The sequence below is a fragment of the Pan paniscus genome, chromosome 13, assembly GCF_029289425.2.
Source record: "Pan paniscus chromosome 13, NHGRI_mPanPan1-v2.0_pri, whole genome shotgun sequence".
Lineage (NCBI taxonomy): Eukaryota > Metazoa > Chordata > Mammalia > Primates > Hominidae > Pan > Pan paniscus.
The window spans coordinates 36,910,834-36,935,315 of NC_073262.2; the positions used below are offsets into that span (position 1 = coordinate 36,910,834).

Sequence of the window (24,482 nt, forward strand, 5' to 3'; positions counted from 1 at the left end):
ACATCTGGCTATTATTTTGAGGGGAAACAGTTTGTTCTCACTGTTTATACTTGTCTAAATTTCAAACATATTAAAGATTTCATTTTTTAAAAAAAGCAAAACTATAATATTATTTTGATAAAATGTTAGTATTCTAAAACCTTGGTTTTAGAAGGTCTTTTAAAATGTATCAGAAGCCCAGACTTAAAAAAAAAATCTGGCTGAATATAATAGAAAACTTCAGGATATCAAAAAGACAAACAAAAAGCTATTAATTCACAGATAAAATTACAAGAGAAAACACAATGGGAAGAAATGACAACACGTGATAAAGAATTAATTTTTAATATTCTAAAGGTGCTTACTCTTACAAATTAATAAAAATAAGATAGCACAATAGAAGAACGTACAAAGATAAATGTTTCTTCACAAAACGGCCAAATCAGTAACACAGGCTTTGTTTTCAAAGTATTGATTAGTGCATACTTCACTAATAAAGAATCTATAGTATGTATTTTATTAGTATTCTAGAAAATTTCAGACAATCAGCAAATGGAATGAATTTTATTATCAATATGCCATAGAAATTCAGTCGTCTAATTTTTCTAGCTTATGTTATGTTGAGCCTGCATGTGGTCTCTCTACCTGGAGGAAGAACAGGGTAAGACCAGCAGTATCCCATATGATTCCAAATGGAAGTCCAATAATGTCTTGGAATTTGCTACATCTCATATCCAAACAGTGCTTTATCTACATTAATGGATGAATTTGTGATTTTAATATGGAAATAAATGAGTGATTCAAGTTGTTCAAAATATAATTTTTGAATATACTTTTGTGATTGATAGTTATGCCTCAACCACTATGAAACTCAGAGTATTATTAAAAAGAACCTTCCCCTCTTTCTTAGCACTAAATTCAGGCTCTTGTAGATCTTTCCCAAGCTCTGCTCTGAGATCAGGTGGTGCTGTGGCATTAAAGTTGCAGGTTTCAGTCAAAAAATCCCAAAGCAGGTCTCCATTTTCATTACCATCAATAAAGCAGTCAGATATATCCATGGTGGACAAAAGGTCATAGCACTCATACTTAAGCCCTAGGTTGTCCAGCATCTGAGTGAGGTCATCTGATGTGACATACTGGCAGAGGTCATCCTGGGGAAAGCGTGATCCGTACTTTTTCCACAGCTTGTCCCAGCCACTGCTTCCTGTGCAATAAAACACAAGTCAGGCTTTCATTTATTCTTTCTTTCATTTGCAATCTGCCAGAAAGTACACTAGATGCTTAGAATAGAACAAAATAATAATCTTGTCCTTTGTGCAGCTCATATTTCAAGGAGTACAGGAGAGAGAAAAATAAGTAAATATATGGTGATAAATGCTAAATGAAAAAGTAATCTGAGTAAATGCTAAGAGGGTTAAAGACTTTGATGGGCTGCTGTTTTAACTAGGGTGGTCGCAGTCTGTCTAATAACCTGACATTTGAGCAGAGACCTGACAGCAAGACATGGAGATATCAGGGGGAAGATGACTCCAGGAGAGAGATGAGCAGCTGCAAAGGACCTGAATACAGGATGATACTTGGCCCGTTAAAGAATTAGCCAGGAAGCCAGTGAAATTGGAGCTGAATGAGTGAGGGCAGAGGGGAAAGAGATGAGGTTGGAAAGATTAGGGGTGGGGAGTGGATGAAGGAACCAGATCACTTGGGGCCCAATGGGAAACCACTGTAATGCTGTCTGATAGAATTTTCTGAACCAATGGACACGTTCGATATCTGCATTGTCCAGCAGGATTGTCACTCACCACTTGTTGCTATGGAGCACTTGAAAGGTGGCTTAGGACTTGAGTTTCAAGTGTTACTGAAGACCTGAATTTTAAGTTTCATTCATTTAAATTAATTTCAGTTTCAACTTCACTACTAAAACATGGTTTCTGTATGTAACAGCACATTAGAATGACTCAATATACATTTAATAAGGTCACCCTGGCCTCACCGATGGGAAGAGAGTACTGGAGCATAAGGGCAGAGGTGGGGAGAACAGCGAGAAGGCTACTGTAATCACCTGGGGGATAGGTGGGGGTGGGTCCCACAGACCAGTGAGCTGGGAGGTGAAGAGAAGTGATGGGAGTTTTTATGTGTTATACTCCGAGATCCAACAGGGCTCGCCAACAATTTGGATGTAGGATATGGGTAAAAAGAAAGAATCAGTGATGACCCCAGTAATTTCTGTGAGGGCACCTGAGAAGACAGAATTGCCATTGTTGGAGAGAAGAATGAAGACGAGCAGTTTTGTATCATCAGGCCTCTGGTTTCAGGAATATAAATTTGAGATACCTACTGGACATTCAGGTGGTGATATGAGGAAGGTAGTTGTTAGTCTGGAATTCAGACAAGAATCTTTAACAGTGAAAATTAAAATGGAAAGAAAGAGCACAGTAAATGGTGATTTACTCAAATCAATGATTTTTTACTCTCATCTCTATATAAAAAAAGATGCTGCCTTGGACTGACAATAACTAGGTGGATTTCTATAAATCTTGTCCCCAAGTTTAGAAGACCTTTTAGCAATGTTTGTAGTATTAAATTGAAATTCTAGCCCTGCAGAGAAGCTACGGAATACCTTATCTGAGGGAGACAGACATGAGCTGAACTCTTCTTCTGATGCTTTATGAATGAGATGAGGCTTGTTATCTAGCCTCTCAGAACTTAAATTTCCTCATCTGTAAAATGGGGATTATCAAACTTACCTTGAATGCAACTACAAGCATTACATGAGATAATTTAAGTGAATTATTGCGTAATGGTACGCACATGAAAGATGTGTAGTAAGTGCTTATAAAATACATGAATTAGTTTGCTAGTGTATTTCCACTGATTGCATTCTTGAGACTAAAAAAGCAAGCCTGCTATTCAGAAATCTATAATAATAATAATGAGTTTCTATTTATGGGCCTTCTAATACATGCATATTACATATATAGTCAGTACAGGGCAGTAATAAAGACCATGGTCTCTAAAACCCAACTGCCTGAGTATGAAGCCTGGGTTTCCTTCTTACCAACTTTATGAACCTGTGTCTCAGTTTTATCATCTGTAAAACAGGGGTGATAATATAATCCATTTATAGACTGCTACAAGGATTCACTGAGTTAATAAAGTAAAGACCCTTAGAACCATGACACAATAGTTAACGTTACTGAAGTGTTAAACTGGATTTGGCAAAAGCAATATAAGAGACAACTTATACTTCCTTTGTGCTTCTAGGATTAAATGTCTTGAGATACTTTTGGTTCCCAAGTCCCCTTTATGATCTAGTGAGAGTAACTGACTCTCCAGAAAAATACACAAACAATACATACCCACACAGTTCTGCATAAGATTATAGAATGCTCAAAGACCCTTGGCTCTCATGCATGGATTAAGCTAAAGTTCGTAGATTTAATTTAACTCAAGAGATGAACCAAGACAAATAATAGGCTAAATAATAAATAGCCTAGGATAATTGATGTTCTACTTATATTTCAGAAGAGGGAGAGGTAACTGCAGGATATGCTCTAGGAGAAGGTGGAATTGGAATGAAGCAGAAAGAATAAAACCTCTGTTCAATGAAAATAAATGAGGGTTGTGAGTATTTATTTAAAAATCTTTTATTCCAAAGACAGTGGATTGTCTTCCTAAATAAGAGTTTGCCGGCAAACAAGACATTACAAGAAAATCAGCATTTCAGTGGTTGAAGAGAGGCTCTGTTATCATCATTATTATTATTTTTAACCTGGCAGAGAAAAAAGAACCAAACACTAATTGCAGAAAATTTGCTGGTGTCAGTGCTGTGACTCGGTGCCATTTCTGAGCTGAGCAATTATGCACTTCCCGACTAATGCATTATCATAATGGCTCTCGGTGGGCACAACATATGGTGTTACTTTTGTTTTCAACATGATATAAACCAGATTTTCTTTTTCTCACTGCACTAAAAATAACACACAATGATTTGCCTCCTTCCTTACTCAGGTAAGGAGAGGACAGACAGAAAGCTTCAGTGATCTCCTTCTGGCTCATCTCCCTTAACTAGACAGGCTGCCTTTTAAACAGCAACCCTCCCAATTGATGCTTGGCTATCACATTTGCAGAAAAAAACTTTTCTTTGATACCATTTTAGTGTGGGATACTCCACATTTTTTAAAGAAATCCAACTCTCTTGTTCTTATGTCTCTTCTTTTTTATCCCCAAATCAAATTTATTTCATCTCCATTATCAGGAACTTCTACTAGTTATCACTAAATGACTGTCTCTTGAGTTGGGGTAATTCTGTAATGGATATTTAGAAACACAGAGGAAAGGTTGATTTCCATCAAGCAAAATATATTTCCATAAGCTGACCAGTAAATGTTGTCATTTAATTCTGATTTCAATTTCTTTTTCTTTCCCTAAAAATACACAAATAGTTTTAGTTGTTTGCTCTTTATTGCTTTTGTCTGGCTGCTTCCATTTGCTCTGTGTGTGTGTGTGTGTGTGTGTGTGTGTGTGTGTGTGTGTGTGTGTGTCTTTTTCATTGAGCCTTTTATTCCTATTTATTAAACTCCATCTGCAAATATCCAGAACTTCCTGTGTTCTCTGATTTCGTCAAGTCAGTTTTAGCTGAAATATATTCTCTTTTTTTGGATGTATATTCAGAGCTTATTGTAGTTCTGATATCATAAGGCAGAAATAATAAACAATTATTCAGTTCAATTAAAACATATTTACTGAGTATTGTCTCTGTGCCAAAGTCTTTACAAAGATCTAGGAACAGAGATGAATCTCCCTATATGCCTCCCTATATACCATGAGTACTCAGTTTTGTGCATTGGAGAGCAGCTATGGATGACAATATTACCCTGAAACAAATGAACATACACAGAAGCATCTTCCCTTTTAGGTAATTATGAGGCAAATTCCATTGAGAAAGTGACCCAAAGAATCTTAATAAAAACAGAACTTAGTGTAAACCAATGTGGTATAGACATTCCAAGTTCTGGGTCAATATTCAACTTTAGGAAATGTTTCAATCTGTTGAGTAAATGAAAAATGGGGTTTAAAGAATTATAGCTCTGGTGGAGAAGGCAAGCTAGGCAATGGTTCCTAAACAGGGGTAAGGAGGGATGTAGATGGAACACCTTGGCTGATGAGGTTTCTCAAACTTGTTTTCTTTCCACTGACTAGTCTATCAGATAGGGATTTGAAGCTACATCATTGAAAGAAAACAATGAGTAGTAACTTTGTGGATCATTCCTATGTGTGTTCACTGACATCAATATGAAAATGTCTGATTGGAAATTTCTTGTGATCAAATTTGTTTCCAATGTTGGAAACTAGACTTGATCTATTTTTCCAAAAGCTGACCAATATATTTCTATTGGGTATGTTAATACAACAAAGCAACTATTGCTATTTTTTTTAAATAGGAAACTACCATCACCCTCATCATACCCTGAGGGGGGCAAAACAATTTATCTCAGGGAAATGTGTTGTTGTTAAGACAAGTTCATGTGTGCACAGGTTTATCTAGGTGATAGAAATAGAACAAAAGGGATTTAAACTACTCTATAAGAGGGTTGCTGGGTCAACTGGTAGTTCTGCTTTTAGCTCTCTAAGAAATTGCCATACTGCTTTCCACAGTGGTTGAACTACTTTACACTCTCACCAACAATGTATGTGTTCCTTTTACTCCACAACCTCATCAGCATCTGTTATTTTTTGTCTTTTTAATAAATAGTCATTCTGACTGGTATGAGATGGTATCTCATTGTGGTTTTGATTTTCATTTCACTAATGATCAGTGATGTTGAGCTTTTTTTCAAATGCTTCTTGGCCACATCTCTGTCTTCTTTTGAGAATTGTTTATTCATGTCCTTTGCCCATGTTTTAATGGGGTTGTTTCTCTCTTGTAAATTTAAGTTCCTTATAGATGATGGATATTAGACCTTTGTCAAATGCATACTATGCAAATATTTTCTACCATTCCGTAGGTTGTCTGTTTATTCTATTGATAGTTTCTTTTGCTGTACAGAAGCTCTTAAGTTTAATGAGATGCCATTTGCCAATGTTTTTATTGATTTTAGTGTCTTTGTCACAGAATCTTTGCCTGTTCCTATATGCAGGATGGTATTGCCTAGGTTGTCTTCCAGGTTTTTATAGTTTTAGGTAGTCTTTAAGCCACATTGAGTTGATTTTTGTATATAGTATAAGGAAGGAGACTGGCTTCAATCTTCTGCATATGGCTAGCCAGTTATCCCACCACCATTTATTGAATAGGAAGTCTTTTCCCCATTGCTTGTTTTTGTCAGCTTTGTCAAAGATCAGATGGTCGTAGGTGTGCGGCCTTATTTCTGGTCTCTCTATTCTGTTTCATTGGTCTATGTGCTTGTTTTTGTACCAGTACCGTGCTGTTTGGTTATTGTACCCCCCTATAGTATAGTTTGGAAACCCATTACTGGGTATATACCTAGAGGAATATTAATCATTCTGTCATAAAGACACATGCACATAAATGTTCATTGCAGGATTATTCACAATAGCAAAGACATGGAATCAACCTAAAAACCCTTCAGTGACAGAGTGGTTAAAGAAAATGTGATACATATACACTATGGAATACTATGCAGCCATAAAAAATAAAGAGATCATGTCTTTTCTGGGGACATGGATGGAGCCAGAAGCTATTGGCCTAAAAAACTAATGCAGAAACAGAAAACCAAATACCGTATGTTCTCAATTATAAGTGGGAGCTAAATGATGAGAACTGATGAACACAAAGAAGGAAACAACAGACACTGAGGTCTACTTGAGGATGGAGGGTGGAGGGAGAAAGAGGAGCAGAAAAAATTATTATTGGGTAGTGGGTTTAATACCTGGGTGATGAAATAATCTGTTTAACAACCCCCACCGGACACATTTACCTATGTGACAAACCTTCAGATGTACCCCTGAACTTAAAATAAAAGTTAAAAAAGAGGGTTGCAATAGAAAATGAGGAGGTGGCATCTTAGCACTGAATTAAGAGGATATGAGGGAAGACTGAGAGAAGTTATGAGAGCAGGTTCAACGGAAGTGTGTCCAGATTGAGCAAGAGAAACGTGAGAAAAAGAGTCACAGTGGGACCTTAATGCTGAATTCTGTTCTTTGTTCCTCTTTCTCCCCCACAGGTCTCAAAATCTGTCAAAAGCAAGAATGGTGTTTTGGAGAAGGAAGGAGGTAGGACTATGTCCATGTTTAAGACAATGTGAAACAAGATGAGAAAGGGCGGCTGCAGCACATGCAAGATTTGGAGAGAAGAAATCAAAAGTTGAACTTGGGGCACCCAGTGGATGGCAATCACCAGGAACATTTAAGTCTGACCCCCAGGAACCCTCAGGAGTAAAGGAGTGATGATGAGGGGATGAATTACCCAAGTTACTGGAAATGAGAACTCCGTCATTTATTCTGGATGTTTAAGAGTTAAGTATGACATGCCAATAGGACTGGAGAATCTGGGGACATTCCAGTTCTACTAAATTGATGACAATGATCAACATATTTCACAATTCTATTTCTCTTTTCAGGTAGAATTATTTTTCACTGCAAAGTATTCATTATTGGGAAAAGTAGGTTTTTTAAAAAATTAACTTATATTTAATTTATTTATTTTCTTAGCATTCTGACAAATAGAGGCAAAAAAAGCCAAGACATTCTTAGGCTTAGGAGAGAGAGACGTAGAAAGCCCCAAATAAAATATCGAAATCTTTCTTCTACTTTTGCGAAGTGGTTTTTCTTTTAGGAAGAAATAGATGGCTATAGCTGTGTAAATCTCTTCTCAGAAGAAGTGATATGGTAAAGGAAGGAGATCATCAGAATCTCTTTAATAATCTGTCAAATGTTATGCGTTGCATTCTATTAACAATGTTTTCCTCTTTGGAACAGCTGTCTCCTGTGCTATAAGCAGTAATGAAGAATTGTTAACTGCATATTGAGAAAGTGAGTAAAACATTTCCATCATCAAATACTTCGGTTAAATAATTTTTGACTAAAAATACTTTTCAAAAAAAGCTAACTGATTGTTGAGTCTTTACTCCCTTTCTTTTGATTTTTTTATGATGAATGCTTATTTACAGATGGTACTTATGAGCCACATATATGAAAAGATGTAATATAATGCAGAGAAGGTTGTCCAGAAATAGCCCTTGAATAAACTGAGATGCAGAGACCAAATTCACATAGCTAGAAGTGCCTCAGTATTCTTGCACCATGTATTAACATACAACACATTTCATTGGGTTTATTTTGGTCTTCAAATTTCTTGATGCCAATAATCATCAATTAATTCATTCATGATACAGCCAGCAGAATACTGTAGCCATAAGGGCACTTAATCAGTTCTCAGTTACTTGTGGACTATTCATGTTCCCTTCTAAACTTCAGGCTGGCTTTGTCTTATTGGTAATATATACTCATAGAAAGCTAACTTCTGGGTGCTCAGATACTTAATTTCTGAAAATATGTTAGAATAAACCAAATATAAATAAGAGATTAGACCTACCATTGAGATGAAATATATTCTAAGATAAAAAATACATGACTTCCCAATGAATTGTTATTTCTGTCTACAATACTTTTTCTGTATGATTGATGAATATCATCAAGAATAGGCTGCCTACAATGTTGATAACTAAGTTTACTTTGCAATTCTAAATGCAGTTTATAGTGCTTTACTAGCTCAGAGAGAGGTTAGTAGGATGAGTCCAGTTTCCATAAGCCCTTCTAAATGGGAAATGAGACCTCTCCCACATAAATGAGTATTTTTAACTAACTAGAGATAAAAATAGTATATCTAAATGTTCCCTTGCAGGAGAGGTTGTGTACAGGAGCTCTCTATTGCCAAACTTTCACATAAGGTCAAACCCAGGATTACAAGCTATAACCATGCTTGCCATCTTTAAAGCAATTCTTCATATTTAAGAACAAGTCAATTTTGTGACATATGGTGGTCAAATATGGGGTCTGGTGTAACCTTAGGAAGACAGAGTCTGCTGTGTATCTAAAATCAACCTGTAAGTACTGGTAGAAAATCCATAAAGATTGCTGAATGAAAGAAGTAATAAATACTGTCCTCAACAATGTCAATGTTTCATTATCTAAAAATGTTTACTTGGGTTCTCTGTGTGATACTTACTAAATCCCTGGCAGCAACTGGACATGCTCACATGCCTCCTTGGAAAATAAAACACCAACACAAAACAAAACAAATGAACTGTTTTTGATAGGCATTTGAAAAAACCTATAGCAAGCAGTGTTGATCATGGCTCTAAGACTGCAAGTCAATTAAAAATGATGACATCTGAAATAGTTTAACCTTTATTTATTAATAAACATCATAGAGGGAAAAGAAACACTCAATGACACAAAGTAGGTAAAATAAATGTTTACTATTTTTAGTCTCATTTAAAATCTTTTGTCAGTTGAATTTACTCTAAGCTATATAAAAAGGATTCATATATAGAAGACAAAGACATATTTTCCCAAAAGAAAGAAGTAAACAGATGTTTAATTCCACTATACCTTCTAAATTGAGAACTGTTGTGAATGACTTCCCTAATACTGTGAAAATTAATTGGCTATGATTAGAAGCCAAGGCAAGAATTTCATAATGAAGACAAAATATATAAGCCTCTTTAAACACAGGAATCCATGCATACGTATATTATTGCTGTTTTAAAATTCAGGCTCAATGAAAATAACTTACCTGACACAACAATAATGAGCATCTTAGCATTGGTACCTAAGAGACTATGGAAGAATTTCAGGGTAGCTGGGATGTCTTTTACATAATACAGCATCTAGAAAGGAGGAAAAAGAGAAATGAGCTGCTTCTCTATGTTGAAGTCTTATTGCTTGGGCTAGATACTCCTACAAAGTTTGATTTTCTAGTTGAGTGAATTTTTACCCAAGAAAACACTTAAGAAATTTAAAGATTAAAGACGTTGCATGAAGACATAGAACAATAATGTGAGAAAATATTTGGGGAAATGGAAAAGTATGGTATTTGTTCGACTAGAGTCAAATGGTTTTAAATTTACTCTTTCTGGCTTCCATAGCACAGACATTTATAGCTGGAGACACTTAGTCACCATTCCACATGGGGACATGAATCCTATGCCTATTCTATAATTCGTGAATTGCAGTTCTTCTGGGAGAAAATGGTTCCGGCACCATAAAAACAGACCCCATTTCATGGAACGTTACTTTACAATTAAGCCCTTTGCACTAGCTTCTCCATATGCTCACAGATGCTTTTTTAAAATCACAGAAAATGTGACAGCCTCTGATGATGACAGATTCTGTAGGAAGTTGGACTAAATAAAGCATGAGGTTATCTGCTTGGTCACAGGGTGTTTAGGGGTCAGGAAACCCATTTTTAATAATTCTGGATCAATCTCTAGTGAAGTACAGGCCTTTCCATCCAGCACAGAGCTTGGACTTATGCATTGACAGTGGGAAATTTTTCCCCATGGCTTGCATCTTTGGACCCCACCCCCATAGACACTTCTTATATCTCATCTTCATCTTTGTTGGACAAGAATTCAATATTCCATATAGCCTGTCCTTAGAGAATTCATTGCACAAAGGAAAAGTACTTTAGCTGTGCCTCTTTCATATGAATGAATGAAATAAAATGGACCTGACCTGTGCATGGCTCATGGTGCCTTAGGGGCCACACTCCACATTTTCCACCACAGGGACCATAGGCAGGTACCCAAATATAGTGGATCAATATGATGGCTAACAATCTACGATATGACCTGTCTAGAAATGTGGAAGTGGGCCATAGAAGATACCTTAAATTTTTCTCAAAGACAGTGAAATTTTCTGAATTGACAGTGAGGTTGTAAAAGTATCATGAGAGTGTGAGGACTATAATGAGTAATAGAGAGGCAGAGACGCTGCACAGAAAAATGGGGCATAGACAGAGATGGAGAGAGGGGAACAGGATAGAGATGCAGAGGGAAACAGAGTTGTTATAAGAAAGAAGGAACAAACATGGAAGTTTTAAGAGAAATAGGAAAGAGAAGCTGATTCCTGAAATCACAACATTTATAACAGAGAAAAGAATGGGATCCAGGGTTAAACAGAGGGAGTGGTTTTTGATAAGAGGAGGTTTTTGCAATAAGATGGAAGAAGGAGATGATGCACAAATGCAGTTATGTTTGCAAAGTTAGAGGGTAAAAAATGAGTTTCTATCTGGTAGTTTCTATTTTCTCTATACATTATGAAGTGAGGTCATTGGCTCGGAATGAATGGTCTGGGAGAGATTGCAGGAGTAGTAAGGAGACAGGGGAGTTATGAAATAGTTATGTGAGGAAGTGGGAACAAAAGCAAGTCTGGTAGAGAAATATCTAGGCATCCTGGACAGTGATAAGTACTACCTGAGAGGCAAAAGATTTCATCAGCTAAAGAAGCAGAGACATAGAATTGCCTGCATATGACAAAATTGGAGTATTTCTTCCTTTGACTTCTTGTAAGTTTATTCTTTTGGGGTGACTATCATTGTAGACCAGGAAGAAAAATAGTGTTTTGTCATTAATCAAGTGGTATTGCCAAAATACGTACATTTCCCAATGGTAACCAACTTCCAAAACCCATACATCCCTTATGCTATTCAGAAATATTAGTTATCTCTGGAAATCCAGCCCCATGCTATCTACTCAATAGTCACTCCCTTTCTTTTTTTTTTTATTATTATACTTTAAGTTTTAGGGTACATGTGCACAATGTGCAGGTTAGTTACATATGTATACATGTGCCATGCTGGTGCGCTGCACCCACTAACTCGTCATCTAGCATTAGGTATATCTCCCAATGCTATCCCCCCACCACCCCCACCCCACAACAGGCCCCAGAGCGTGATGTTCCCCTTCCTGTGTCCATGTGTTCTCATTGTTCAATTCCCACCTATGAGTGAGAATATGTGGTGTTTGGTTTTTTGTTCTTGCATCACTCCCTTTCTATAACATGTATGAGTCAGTTTGTTGGATCTGGATGATGGAAGTAAAAATTTATTGAACTGAGGCATCATTTAACCTGCCCCTTCGACCATATGTCCACTACAGAAACACTCTGGGACATTGGTCCACCCAAACCATTAGAGCCACTAGAGAATATGTTATGATGCTATCATTCTCAAATCTCTATATAAACATTCAATGATATAAAAATAAATTAAAGACTGGGTGCAGTGGCTCACACCTGTAATTCCAACACTTTTGGAGGTTGAAGAGGGAAGATCACTTGAGCCCAGGATTTCAAGACCAGCCTGGGCAGCATAGTATGACCCCATCGCTATAAAAAATAAAAAATTAGTTGGGTGTGGTGGTGCACACCTGTGGTCTCAACTAACCAGGAAGCTGCAGTGGGAGGATTGCTTAAGCTCAGGAGGTTGAGGCTAGAGTGAGCTAAGATCATGCCACTGCACTCCAGCCTGGATGGCACAGCGAGACTCCCATCTCAAAAAAGAAATAAGAATTAAGCCAACATTTTTTAAAATGGATAACTGTAGAGATATTTTGATTAGAGAAAACTGGTTTTTTGAATGTTAAAGAGAATCTTAGTATAATAAACATCTTTATCTTTTATTTGAGCAGATCATGGTCACTTGTAAAATTAGAAATCAGAAGATTTTCATTTACCTTTTAAAAATTAGAATAGTAGATATTCATTATGTATATATTCTGAAAAGTCTTCTTTCTGAGTATATATTATAATACAATTTCTTACTTGAATCATATGAATAAAGTCCCACTTTTGAAGCTCCTTTTTCTCCAACATTTTACTTTGATATTCAGATGATGTCTCCTTATGCCAAGCAAACTTTACGTTCTCGAGGTTCGATGTCTTGGCTACAAGCTCTAAAATACAGAGAAGGGGTGACACACCATCAATTTTAATTGCAAATGTGGAAACCATTTCCATTTAGAATTTTAATGCAATCAATGTTATATACAAACAGATAGAAAGAACATTTTTCTTTCTTATGTCTGGGAGACCAGAGAGTTCATACTGCTTTTTTTGTTTTCTAGTATTTAATGAAATTAGAGGTGAAAGAAAGAGTCAGGAATAAATAATTACAAGAACCCTGGGCAGACATAGGTTATATTGTCTTAGTATTAATGAAGAATCAACTGGTGAATTTTATCAATGGAAAGTGAATTGGAAACAGATGATATATTTGTATAATTCAGGAGAAGACAAACTACAGTCCAGGGACTATATCTAGCCTGCTACTTATTTTTGTATGAACCGCAAGCTAAAAACATATATCGTTCTACTTCCTGACTTTGTGTCACTGCCATTCATGTTTCACATCATTATATTTTTGAATGATTTAAAAAAACAAAAGAAGGATGCTAATTCATATGTGAAAATGATATGAAATTCAAATTTTAGTGTTTACAAATAAAGTTTTATTCAAACACACCCATGCTTGTTAGTTTACCTATTTTTCTTTTTGGCTGCCTTTGTGGCACATGGCAGGTTGATTAGTTATGACAGAGACTGAATTGACCTTCTGAATCTAAAATATTTACTATTTGGCCTTTGCCAGGAAAAGTTTGTGAACTTTTACTGTAACCCACTAAACATAAGCTCTTTAAGGTTGGTTTAAATAATTCTGGATCAATGAATGAATCTGTACTTAAGCATAAACATCAAAAGGTAATCATTGATGACAACTGGGGAATGGATGAAGTGTTAATAGAAAAGGGAGTTTATTATTCACTGTTCACATTTTGAGATGTTTAGTCATGCCTGCCAAGAACTAATTCAGTTCTTCTCCCAATAAGCTTGTGAAAAGCATACCACAGTAACTATATTTTTAATCATTCAAGGGAACAATTTGAGTTAAGTCTTTTGGGATAGGATCTGGTGTAGAGGACCAGGAGTTACAGGTACCTTTGTATTTGGCAATTTGTTCAGCACTTGGCTCAACAACTTCATTGTTGATACAAACTCCTGGGTATTGAGCCTGAACTTTGGAGAGAATTTGAAGATCAATTTCACCTAGAAGATAAACATATGGGACAGGTCACATCATTCCAGCAAGAAATGATTAAAAACAATTTTAGCTGATTTATTATCTGCCCTACCTTTACTAGGAAAGCCTAACATAAATAAAGAATAATGTTCAACTGCTGCCCTGCCATGATGCAGGGCAGCTAGGTTCTAAGTAGGCATAGTAATGTGACTCAAGGAGGGCTGTGAGTGCCATCCATTCGTTTATATGATCTTTAACATCTATCACTATATTTCATCAAATCAAAGATGCTGTTGATTGTAGAAGGAAATTAACCCTTATTTTTGTTTCACCAAGTTAGAAAAAAGCCACTGTCAATTATAATTTTAAGATTTTATCAACTGGAGAGCATAACAATATCAGAGGTATTAAAATACGAAAAAAAAAATGCACCTCAGAACTGGCAGAGTAGGCTAGGCCAGAAGAGTACAAAAAGAAAATGTCAGATTAAAAAGAGGGTACAAGCATATGTCAGGTAAAATAAAGAAGAAAAACATGTCAGATATCTGCCCTCATAAACACTATTACCTGTGACACAGACACAGAAATAGCCCTGGCTCGGTTGAATCAAGGTAGGAAGAGGGAAGAGAACATATGGGGAGAGGACGAGAGATGATGCCAGAGTGATGATGCTTCATGGGGGAAGATCACTCATGAACTCTGTCACTCCCAGGGTAAGTGGGAGTTAGCCCAGAACCTGTGGGGAAGTGAGGGATTGCAGGTACAGGGGACAAGATGACAGATGCACACACAGAAAATAGAAGAGTATATTTGGAACTACTAGCAGTCTAGATTTCTTAGAATATTGAGCAAGGCAGGACTTCCAAGCAAGAATCCCTGCCCTGGTGAAAATTCAGCCTCTAAGGGATAGTGTAAGAGAGATGACAATAAGTCAGATGGACTTGAGTTTTAAACCTGTCTTCTTCACTTACTCGGCGTATACGACTTTGGGCAATTTGCTTTACCTCTCCAAGCTTCTTTTTTTTTAATTAGAAAAATAAAAATAATAATAGTACTTAATTTATTAGTTGTGAGGGTTAAATGAAGTAATGCATATAATGCACAGTGCAAAATAAAGTTGGCAGTGAATAAATGTTAGCTGTTCATTATTTTTATTGTTATCTTGAGTACATCTATTTGAAAATATCTCTTCTCTCCCTATTGCTGATGCCTCCAACTTATGTTTTGCACTTTTATTCACTTAGGTTATGATGTTGACCTTCATTAAAATGGAAATACCTCCTGGCAAGATTAGCATAGGAAAATGATGTTAGTCTTTAACATTTGGCATAAATGACATTAGCAGAAACTTTCCAAGGCTGCACATAGCAGGAAGCAAAAGCAGAGGTCATAAGACTTGGAGGTCTGGAAGGAAAGAGATGAGGAAGATAAACCAGGATGCTAGACTAGGAAAATGCTAGACTAGGAAAAGACAGTGGTCCAGGTGCATATGAGAGTCCCAAGTACTGACAATAGGAGATGGTGTACATGGTGTGTGTGGAGGGAAGGAGGGAGAGTGGGAAGGAAGCTGAAATAGAGTATGAAGTCACTTATGTGACAATTTTCTTCACAGCCAGCCCTACCTACTTGAAATCATGTATTTCTTCACTGATGACTATAGCTGCCATTTATTATTGGCCACCTACTACTTGCCAAACACTGTGCTAGGCTTTTTACCTGGAACATCTCATTAATCCTGACAGCAAGTTCCATGATATTATTAATATTCCCAACTGGATTAGGTGATTTGAGTATGTTGACATTCAAGGGATATTGATATACCTGAAGTTTAAGTCACATTTGTCTAAATCTACAATGTTTGTTCTTCTAACTCATTCAACTAAGAAGTAGAAAGATCACAAATGCTAAAAAGACATGAAAAGCCTTTTATTCTTCTGTTCAGCAACTATTTTGAAGGGAAAAAAAGATAACTAAGACAAAAGGCTGGTAAGAATAGCTGTGGGCTAATGGGAAATAGATTCCAGCTTGCCCCCAAGAGACTAGAGACCAAAATTTTCTGTTCTTGCCTCATATTAACCTAGCGATACATTTTAAATGAAAAATTATCAATTATGAGGATCTCAAATTCGACATTTTGAAAAAGATAACTGAAATGCAATTATATCCTCTCAGGGCTTGATGAGCTCTCCTCCAAAGATGGACCTTGACATTTCAGGTTGGCCTGGTTGGCAAAATATATCTAGCACAGTCTGGGACATGTTCAGAGCCAGACAGTCCCTCTCCCTGGGGCACTGATAGAGGACACAATGCTAGAATCACAATTGACATATGGAAACCATTGGTTTGCATAACAGCCTCTAGAGTATAAGCTCATGTGTGCTGGATTCCTGGCAAAAATAAATTAAGTTTAAGAAGAGGTGATAATGCAACTATTTCCTTAAGAGTCAATTAGAACGTAAAATCTATTTCTGACCTCATAAGTAGGGTGACCATACTTGTTTGTCAGGGACATTTCCATTTTATACCTGTTGTCTTAGTGTCCATCTGCTTTTGTTTTTTGGTCCTAACTTGTTCATTTTTAATAAAATATCATTAGCAGAATTTTAGTTTTGGAAGTAGTTTTTAAAAAAGAACATTTCATAAATTTACTAATATGAGAAATTTGTTCAATGCATACAAATTTCAAAAATTATAATAATTTTAATTATTTTACCTACTCTCTCCAACTAACTCTCTAAAGTACCCTACATTGGACAATAAATAATACCACTGTGCTCATAGGCACTTACATTCTGTGCTTTTTTTTTATTTCTTCTGAGAAAGAATGGAATATATGTGCAGAATGTACAGGTTTGTTACATAGGTATACATGCACCATGGTGGTTTGCTGCACCTATTGACCTGTCTTCTATGTTCCCTCCCCTCAACCCCAACCCCCAACAGGCCCTGGTGTCTGTTGTTCCCCCCTCTGTGTCCATGTGCTCTCATCGTTCAACTGCCACTTATGAATGAGAACATGCAGTATTTGGTTTTCTGTTCCTGTTAGTTTGCTGAGGATGATGGCTCCCAGCGTCATCCATGTCCCTGCGAAGGACATGAACTCATTCTTTTTTATGGCTTCATAGTATAACATGGTGTATATGCACATTTTCTTTATCCAGTCTATCACCGATGGGCATTTGGGTTGGTTCCATGACTTTGCTATTGTAAATAGTGCTGCAGTGAGCATACATATGCATGTGTCTTTATAGTAGAATGATTTATATTCCTTTGGGTATATACCCAGCAATCCCATTGCTGGGTCAAATGGTATTTCTGGTTCTAAATTCTTGAGGAATCTCCATACTGTCTTCCACAATGGTTGAAATAATTGACATTCCCACCAACAATGTAAAAGTGCTCCTATCTCTCCACAGCTTTGCCAGCATCTATTGTTTCCTGATGTTTTAATAATTGCCATTCTGACTGGCATGAGATGGTATCTCATGGTGGTTTTGATTTTCATTTCTCGGATGATCAGCGATATTGAGCTTTTTTTCATGTTTGTTGGCCACATAAATGTCTTCTTTTGAGAAGTGTCTGTTCATATCTTTTGTCCAGTTTTTGATGGGGTGGTTTTTTTTTTTTTCTTATAAATTCGTTTAAGTTCCTTGTAAATTCTGGATATTAGATCTTTGTCAGATGGGTAGAGCACAGAAATTTTATCCCATTCTGTAGGTTGCCTGTTCACTCTGATGATAGTTTCTTTTGCTGTGCAGAAGTTCTTTAGTTTAATTAGATCCCATTTGTAAATTTTGGCTTTTGTTGCAATTGCTTTTGGCATTTTTGTTATGAAGTCTTTGCCCATGCCTATGTCCTGAATGGTATTGCCTAGGTTGTCTTCTAGGGTTTTTATGGTTTTGGGTTTTACATTTAAGTCTTTAATCCATCTTGGGTTAATTTTTGTTATAAGGTGTAAGGAAGGGGTCCAGTTTCAGTTTTCTGCATATGGCTAGCCAGTTTTCCCAGCACCATTTACTGAATAGGAGATCCTTTCCCTGTTGCTTGTTTTTGTCAGGTTTGTTGAAGATCAGATGGTTGTAGGTGTGTGGTGTTATTTCTGAGGTCTCTGTTCTGTTCCATTGGTCTATATATCTGTTTTGGTACCAGTACCATGCTGTTTTGGTTACTGTAGACTTTTAGTATAGTTTGAAGTCAGGTGGCATGATGCCTCCAGCTTTCTTCCTTTTGCTTAGGATTGTCTTGGCTATATGTGGTCTTCTTTGACTACATATGAAATTTAAAATAGCTTTTTCTAATTCTGTGAAGAATGTCAATGGTAGTTTGATGGGAATAGCATTGAATCTATAAATCAATTTGGGCAGTATGGTCATTTTCATAATATTGATTCTTCTTATCCATGAGGATGGAATGTTTTTCCATTTGATTGCATCCTCTCTTATATCCTTGAACAATGCTTTGTAGATCTCCTTGAAGAGGTCCTTTGCATCCCTTGTTAGCTGTATTCCTAGGTATTTTATTCTCTTTGTAGCAATTGTGATTTGGAGTTTATTCATGATTTGGCTCTGTGTTTGTCTATTGTTGGTGTAAAGGAATGCTTGTGATTTTTGCACATTGATTTTGTATCCTAAGACTTTGCTGAAGTTGCTTATCAGTTTAAGAAGTTTTTAGGCTGAGATGATGGGGTTTTCTAAATATACAATCATGTTGTCTACAAACAGAGACAATTTGACTTCCTCTCTTCCTATTTGAATACCTTTTATTTGTTTCTATTGCCTGATTGCCCTGGCAAGAACTTCCAATACTATGTTGAATAGGAGTGGTGAGAGAGGGCATCCTTGTCTTGTACTGGTTTTCAACAGGAATGCTTCCAGCTTTTGCCTATTCAATATGATATTGGTTGGGTAAGTTTGTCATACATAGCTTTTATTATTTTGAGATATGTTCCATTAATATCTAGTTTATTGAGAGTTTTTAACAAGAAGAGAAGTTTAATTTTATCAAAGGCCTTTTCTGCATCTATTGAGATAATAATGTGGTTTTTGTCTTTCGCTCTGTTTATGTGATAGATTATGATTTTTGATTTGTGTATGTTGAACCAGACTTGCATCCCAGGAATGAAGCTGACTTGATTGTGGTGGATAATTTTTTTTAATGTGCTGCTGAATTTGGTTTGCCAGTATTTTATTGAGGTTTTTCCCATCGATATTCATCAGAGATACTGGCCTGAAGTTTCCTTTTTTTTGTTGTGTCTCTTCTTGATTTTGTTATCAGGAAGATGCTGGCTTCATAAAATGAGTTAGGGAAGAGTCCCACCTTTTCAATCATTTGTAATAGTATCTGAAGGAATGGTACCAGCTCCTCTTTGTATTTCTGGTGGGACTCAGCTGTGAATCCATCTGGTCCTGGGCTTTCTTTGGTTGGTAGGCTATTAACTACTGCCTTAATTTCAGAACTTGTTATTGGTCTATTCAGGGATTCAACTTCTTCTTGGTCTAGTCTTAGTAGGGTGTATGTGCCCAGGAATTTAACCATTTCTTCTAGAGTTTCTAGTTTATTTGTGTAGAGGTGTTTATAGTATTCTCTGATGGTAGTTTGTATTTCTGTGGGGTCAGTGGTGATATCCCCTTTATCATTTTTTATTGTGTCTATTTGATCCTTCTCTCTTTTCTCCTTTATTAGTCTAGCTAGCAATCTATTTTGTTAATTTTTTCAAAAAACCAGCTCCTGGACCCACTGATTTTTTTTTGGAGGGTTTTTGGGTCTCTATCTCCTTTAATTCTTCTCTGATCATAGTTATTTCTAGTCTTCTGCCAGCTTTTGGATTCATTTGTTCTTGCCTCTATAACTCTTTTAATTGTGATGTTAGGGTGTCAACTTGAGATCTTCAGGCTTTCTGATGGGGGCATTTAAGTGCTATAAATTTCCCTCTTAACACTGCTTTAGTTGTGTCCCAGAGATTCTGGTATGTTGTCTCTTTGTTCTTGTTGGTTTCAAAGAACTTCTTGATCTCTGCTTTAATTTCATTATTTACCCAGGAGTCATTCAGGAGCAGGTTGTTCAATTTCCATGTAATTATGTGGTTTTGAGTGAGTTTCTTAATCCTGAGTTCTAATTTGATTGCACTGTGGTCTGAGAGACTGTTATGATTTCAGTTCTTTTGCATTTGCTAAGGAGTGTTTTATTTCCAATTATGTCGTAGATTTTAGAATAAGTGCCAAGTGGCATTGCGAAGAATGTATATTCTGTTGATTTGGGGTACAGAGGTTTGTAGATGTCTACTAGGTCCACTTGATCCAGAGCTGAGTTCAAGTCCTGAATATCCTTATTAATTTTCTGTCTCATTGATCTAATACTGACAGTGGGGTGTTAAAGTCTCCCACTATTATTGTCTGGGAGTATACCTCTCTTTGTAGGTCTCTAAAAACTTGTTTTATGAATCTGGGTGCTCTTGTATGGGGTGCATATATATTTAGAATAGTTAGCTCTTCTTGTTGAATTGTTCCCTTTACCTTATGTAATGCCCTTGTCTTTTTTGATCTTTGTTGGTTTAAAGTCTGTTTTGCCAGAGACTAGGATTTCAACCCCTGCTTATTTTTTGCTTTCCATTTGCTTGGTAAATTTTCCTCCATCCCCTTATTTTGAGCCTATGTGTGTCTTTGCACATGAGATGGGTCTCCTGAATACAGCACACTGATGGGTCTTGACTCTTTATCCGATTTGTCAGACTGTGTCTTTTAATTGGGACATTTAGTTCATTTACATTTAAGGTTAGTATCATTATGTGTGAATTTGACCCTACCATCATGCTGCTATTTGTTTATTTTGTACACTAGTTGTTGCAGTTTCTTCATAGTGTCATTGGTCTTTATATTTTGATGTGTTTTTGCAGTGGCTGCTACTGGCTTTTCCTTTCCATCTTTAGTGCTTCCTTCAGGAGCTCTTGCAGGGCAGGCCTGGTAACAACAAAATTCCTCAGCATTTGCTTGTCTGGAAAGGATTTTATTTCTCCTTTGCTTATGAAGCTAGTTTGGCTGGATATGAAATTCTAGGTTGAATTTTTTTTTTTTCTTTAAGAATGTTGAATATTGGCCCCCAATCTTTTCTGGCTTGTAGAGTTTCTGCTGAGAGGTCTGTCAGTCTGATGGGTTTCCCTTTGTAGGTGACCTGGCTTTTCTCTTTGGCTGCCCTTAACAATTTTCTTTCATTTCAATCTTCAATCTGATGATTATGTGTCTTGGGGTTGAATTTCTTGTGGAGTATCTTAATGATGTTCTCTGTATTTCCTGAATTTGCATGTTGGCAGTCTTGCTAGATTGAGGAAGTTCTCCTGGATAATATCCTGAAGTGTGTTTTCCAGCTTGTTTCCATTCTCTCCATCTCCTTCTTGTACTCCAAGCAATTGTAGGTTTGGTCTTCTTATGAAGTCCCATATTTCTTGGAAGCTTTGTTCATTCCTTTTCATTCTTTTTTCTCTAGTCTTGTCTTCAGACTCTGATATCCTTTCTTCCACTTGGTTGATTCATCAGTTGATACTTGTGTATGCTTCAGGAAGTTCTCATGCTGTGTTTTTCAGCTCCATCATGTTGTTTATGCTCCTCTCTAAACTGGTTATTCTAGTTAGCAATTCCTCTAACCTTTTATCAAGGTTCTTAGCTTCTTTGCATTGGGTTAGAACATGCTCCTTTAGATCAGTGTAGTTTTTTATTACTCATATTTTGAAGCCTACTTCTGTCAATTTGTCCATCTGATCCTCTCTCCAGTTCTATTACCCCGATGGAGAAAGGTTGAAATCATTTGGAGGAGAAAAGGCACTCTGACCTTTTGGGTTTTCAGCATTGTTTCATTGATTCTTTCTTGACTTCATGAGTTTGTCTAGTTTTGGTCTTTGAGGCTGCTGACCCTTGGATGGAGTTTTTGTGGAGACTTTTTGTTGTTCTTGTTGTTGATGCTGTTGTTGTTGCTTTCTGCTTGTTTTTTTTCTTTCAATGGTTAGGTCCCTCTTCTGTAGGGCTGCTGCAGTTTGCTGGGGGTTCACTTCAGGACCTATTTATCTGATTCACTGCTGTACCTGGAGATGTCACTCAAAGAGGCTGGAGAACAGCAAAGATGAGTGCCTGCTTCTTCTTCTGGGACTTCTGACCTTGAGGGGCACCAGCCTGATGCCAGTAGGAGCACTCCTGTATAGGGTGTCTGACAACCTCTATTGGAGGGTCTCACCCAGTTGGGTGGCATGGGGAACAGAACCTGTTTAACACAGTGCCTCACTTGCGGGGAACCCACTTGTCTGGGCTGCCTGGATTCCTCAGAACTACCAGGAGGAAAGGCTAAGTCTGCTGGTCCACAGAGACTGCAGCCATCCCTCCCCCTAGGGACACAGGACCAGGGAGATGCATGTTCTGTCCCTGAGCCTCTGGCTGGTGTTACTGGAGTTGGTGGGGGAAGCCTCACCCAATGAGGAAGGATGGGTCAGGGTCAGGCCTGAAGAGGCACTCTGGCCACAGACTGCAAGCAGGTGTGTTGGACTGTGAGGGACAAGTCTTGGGACCAAGCCGTCCAGCCTCCCTGTCTCCAACAGAGGAAAAGCACAGCCTGGGGCTATAGAGATGGATGCCTCCCTTCCCCTGCCCAGGGAGCTTTGTGTTAGGCAGATGCAAATCGCAGTACTGGCTGCTGATCCTCCCACAGGGAGCTCAAATAGTTTTGACAGCAGGCAGCCACACCCAGTTCTGGTCACCCCTCCCTCCAGGAGTTCTGTAGGCTTAAGCAGATTCCTTCCAACCGAGAAGCTAAGAGTCTGTGCATTCCTGGGTTGGGACGCTAGTCCCTGGTGGTGTGGGTTCGCGAGTGGGATCTTCCAATCTGTGGGTTGCACAATTCTGTGGAAAAAGCACGCTCACCCATTGCCTCCCTTGGCTGGGGGGGAGGGGGCTCCCCCACTCCATGTGGCTCTCATGTGGGCTGCCACACCACACTGTTCTTCTTTCTCTCCGTGGGTCACACCAACCTCCTAGTCAGTTCTGATGAGAAAACCTGGATGCCTTGGTTGCTGGTGAAGTATTCACAAGCTTATTATGTTTTTTTCCAATGGGGGCCTCCAAACGCTGCTGTTTCTAGTCGGCCATCTTGGCCCCACCCTGTGTTATTTTTATAATAAGTATAGTATTTCTTATTGTGATATATATGTAAGAAATAATACAATTATCTACATCTATATCTAGCTATATAAATATCTACTTCTATCTATTTACATACATATATGTATCTTTATAGAAATGCGTGTATATGCATAGATCGATATATGTGTGTGATATTATTTTATATATATATATATGTTTTTATCTATGGCTCCTGGCTTATGATTCCCATAGCCCTTGTTAATAGTCTTTTATTATAATTTTATGGTGCTTTTGGCCTCAGGAGCAGACCTCAGAAAACCTTTCACCTACACAAGGCAGGACTATAACATGTTTCCACCTTTGTGATTGAGGGTCATAAGACCTCATTTCAGAGGAGGTCCTGTCCCATATCCTAGAGGAATTAATGCTGCACAGAGAGGTCAAGAAGAATCTGAACAGATAGGCCTCACTGGGTTTTCCCACTCAGCCTATCAGCATTAGATTATAACCTTTTCGTCCAATCACATTACTACATGGTTGTCCATGCTTCAGTCATGCCTATCCAATGAAGTTTTCATAAAAGGCCCAAGAGAACAGGATTTGAAGAGCTTCCAGATAGTGAACATGTGTAGGATCCTGGCAGGTGGCATATCCAGGCAGAGCATGAAAGCTCTGTGTACCTTCTCTCATACCTTACCCTATGCATCTCTTCATCTGTAGCCTTTGTAACATCCTTTATCATAAACCAGCAAATTAAGCCAGTTTCCCTGAGTTCTGTGAACCACTTTAGTAAATTAATCAAACCCAAAGAGGGGTTGTGGAAACCTCAACTTGAAGCTGGCTACTGAGAAATTCTGGAGGCCCAAACTTGCAACTGGTGTCTGAAAGGGGACAGTCTTGTGGGACTGAGCCCTCAACCTGTGGGATCTGACATTATTTTCAGGGAGACAGCATCAGAATTGAATTGAATTGGAAGATACCTGGAGGTATCTGCTGGTTGGTGTTGGGTGAAAAAAAAAACTCATGCATTTGGTCACAGAAGTCTTCTGTGTTGATTATTGTGGTGTGAGAGCAGAGGAAAAAGTTTGAGTTTTTCCCTCAGAATATATACATATGTATGTACATATAAATATGTGTGTGTATATATACATATCCATAAGATATAAAATCATAAAATAAAATATTCCTTGACATTGTATTCTACATGATTTGCTTTTCAGTATCCCTCAGAAATAGGAGACATGTATTTTTAAAAAATAATTTATACCCATAATCTCCAATATAATATTGAAAGAGAAGAATAAAGTTGGAGAACCGACACTATCTGACTTCAAGACTTACTATAA

General features: G+C 37.4%; 1 protein-coding gene across 2 annotated transcripts in view; it reads right to left on the bottom strand.

The window, feature by feature from the left end:
* Nucleotides 1–308: 308 nt before the first annotated feature.
* The window catches only part of HNMT (histamine N-methyltransferase), a 50,503-nt gene continuing 26,329 nt past the window's right edge, over nt 309–24,482 (bottom strand). Inside the window, exons 3-6 of one of the 2 annotated variants that reach the window (XM_003822822.5) lie at nt 13,936–14,043; nt 12,763–12,893; nt 9,734–9,827; nt 309–1,183 (exon numbers count right to left, since the gene is read on the bottom strand). In XM_003822822.5, coding sequence (XP_003822870.1) covers nt 828–1,183; nt 9,734–9,827; nt 12,763–12,893; nt 13,936–14,043 — 689 coding nt within the window. In that variant the 3' untranslated portion in view covers nt 309–827. Of the gene's footprint in view, nt 1,184–9,733; nt 9,828–12,602; nt 12,675–12,762; nt 12,894–13,935; nt 14,044–24,482 lie in introns of those variants that run through there. The other variant, XM_063595157.1, reaches the window with a different exon arrangement.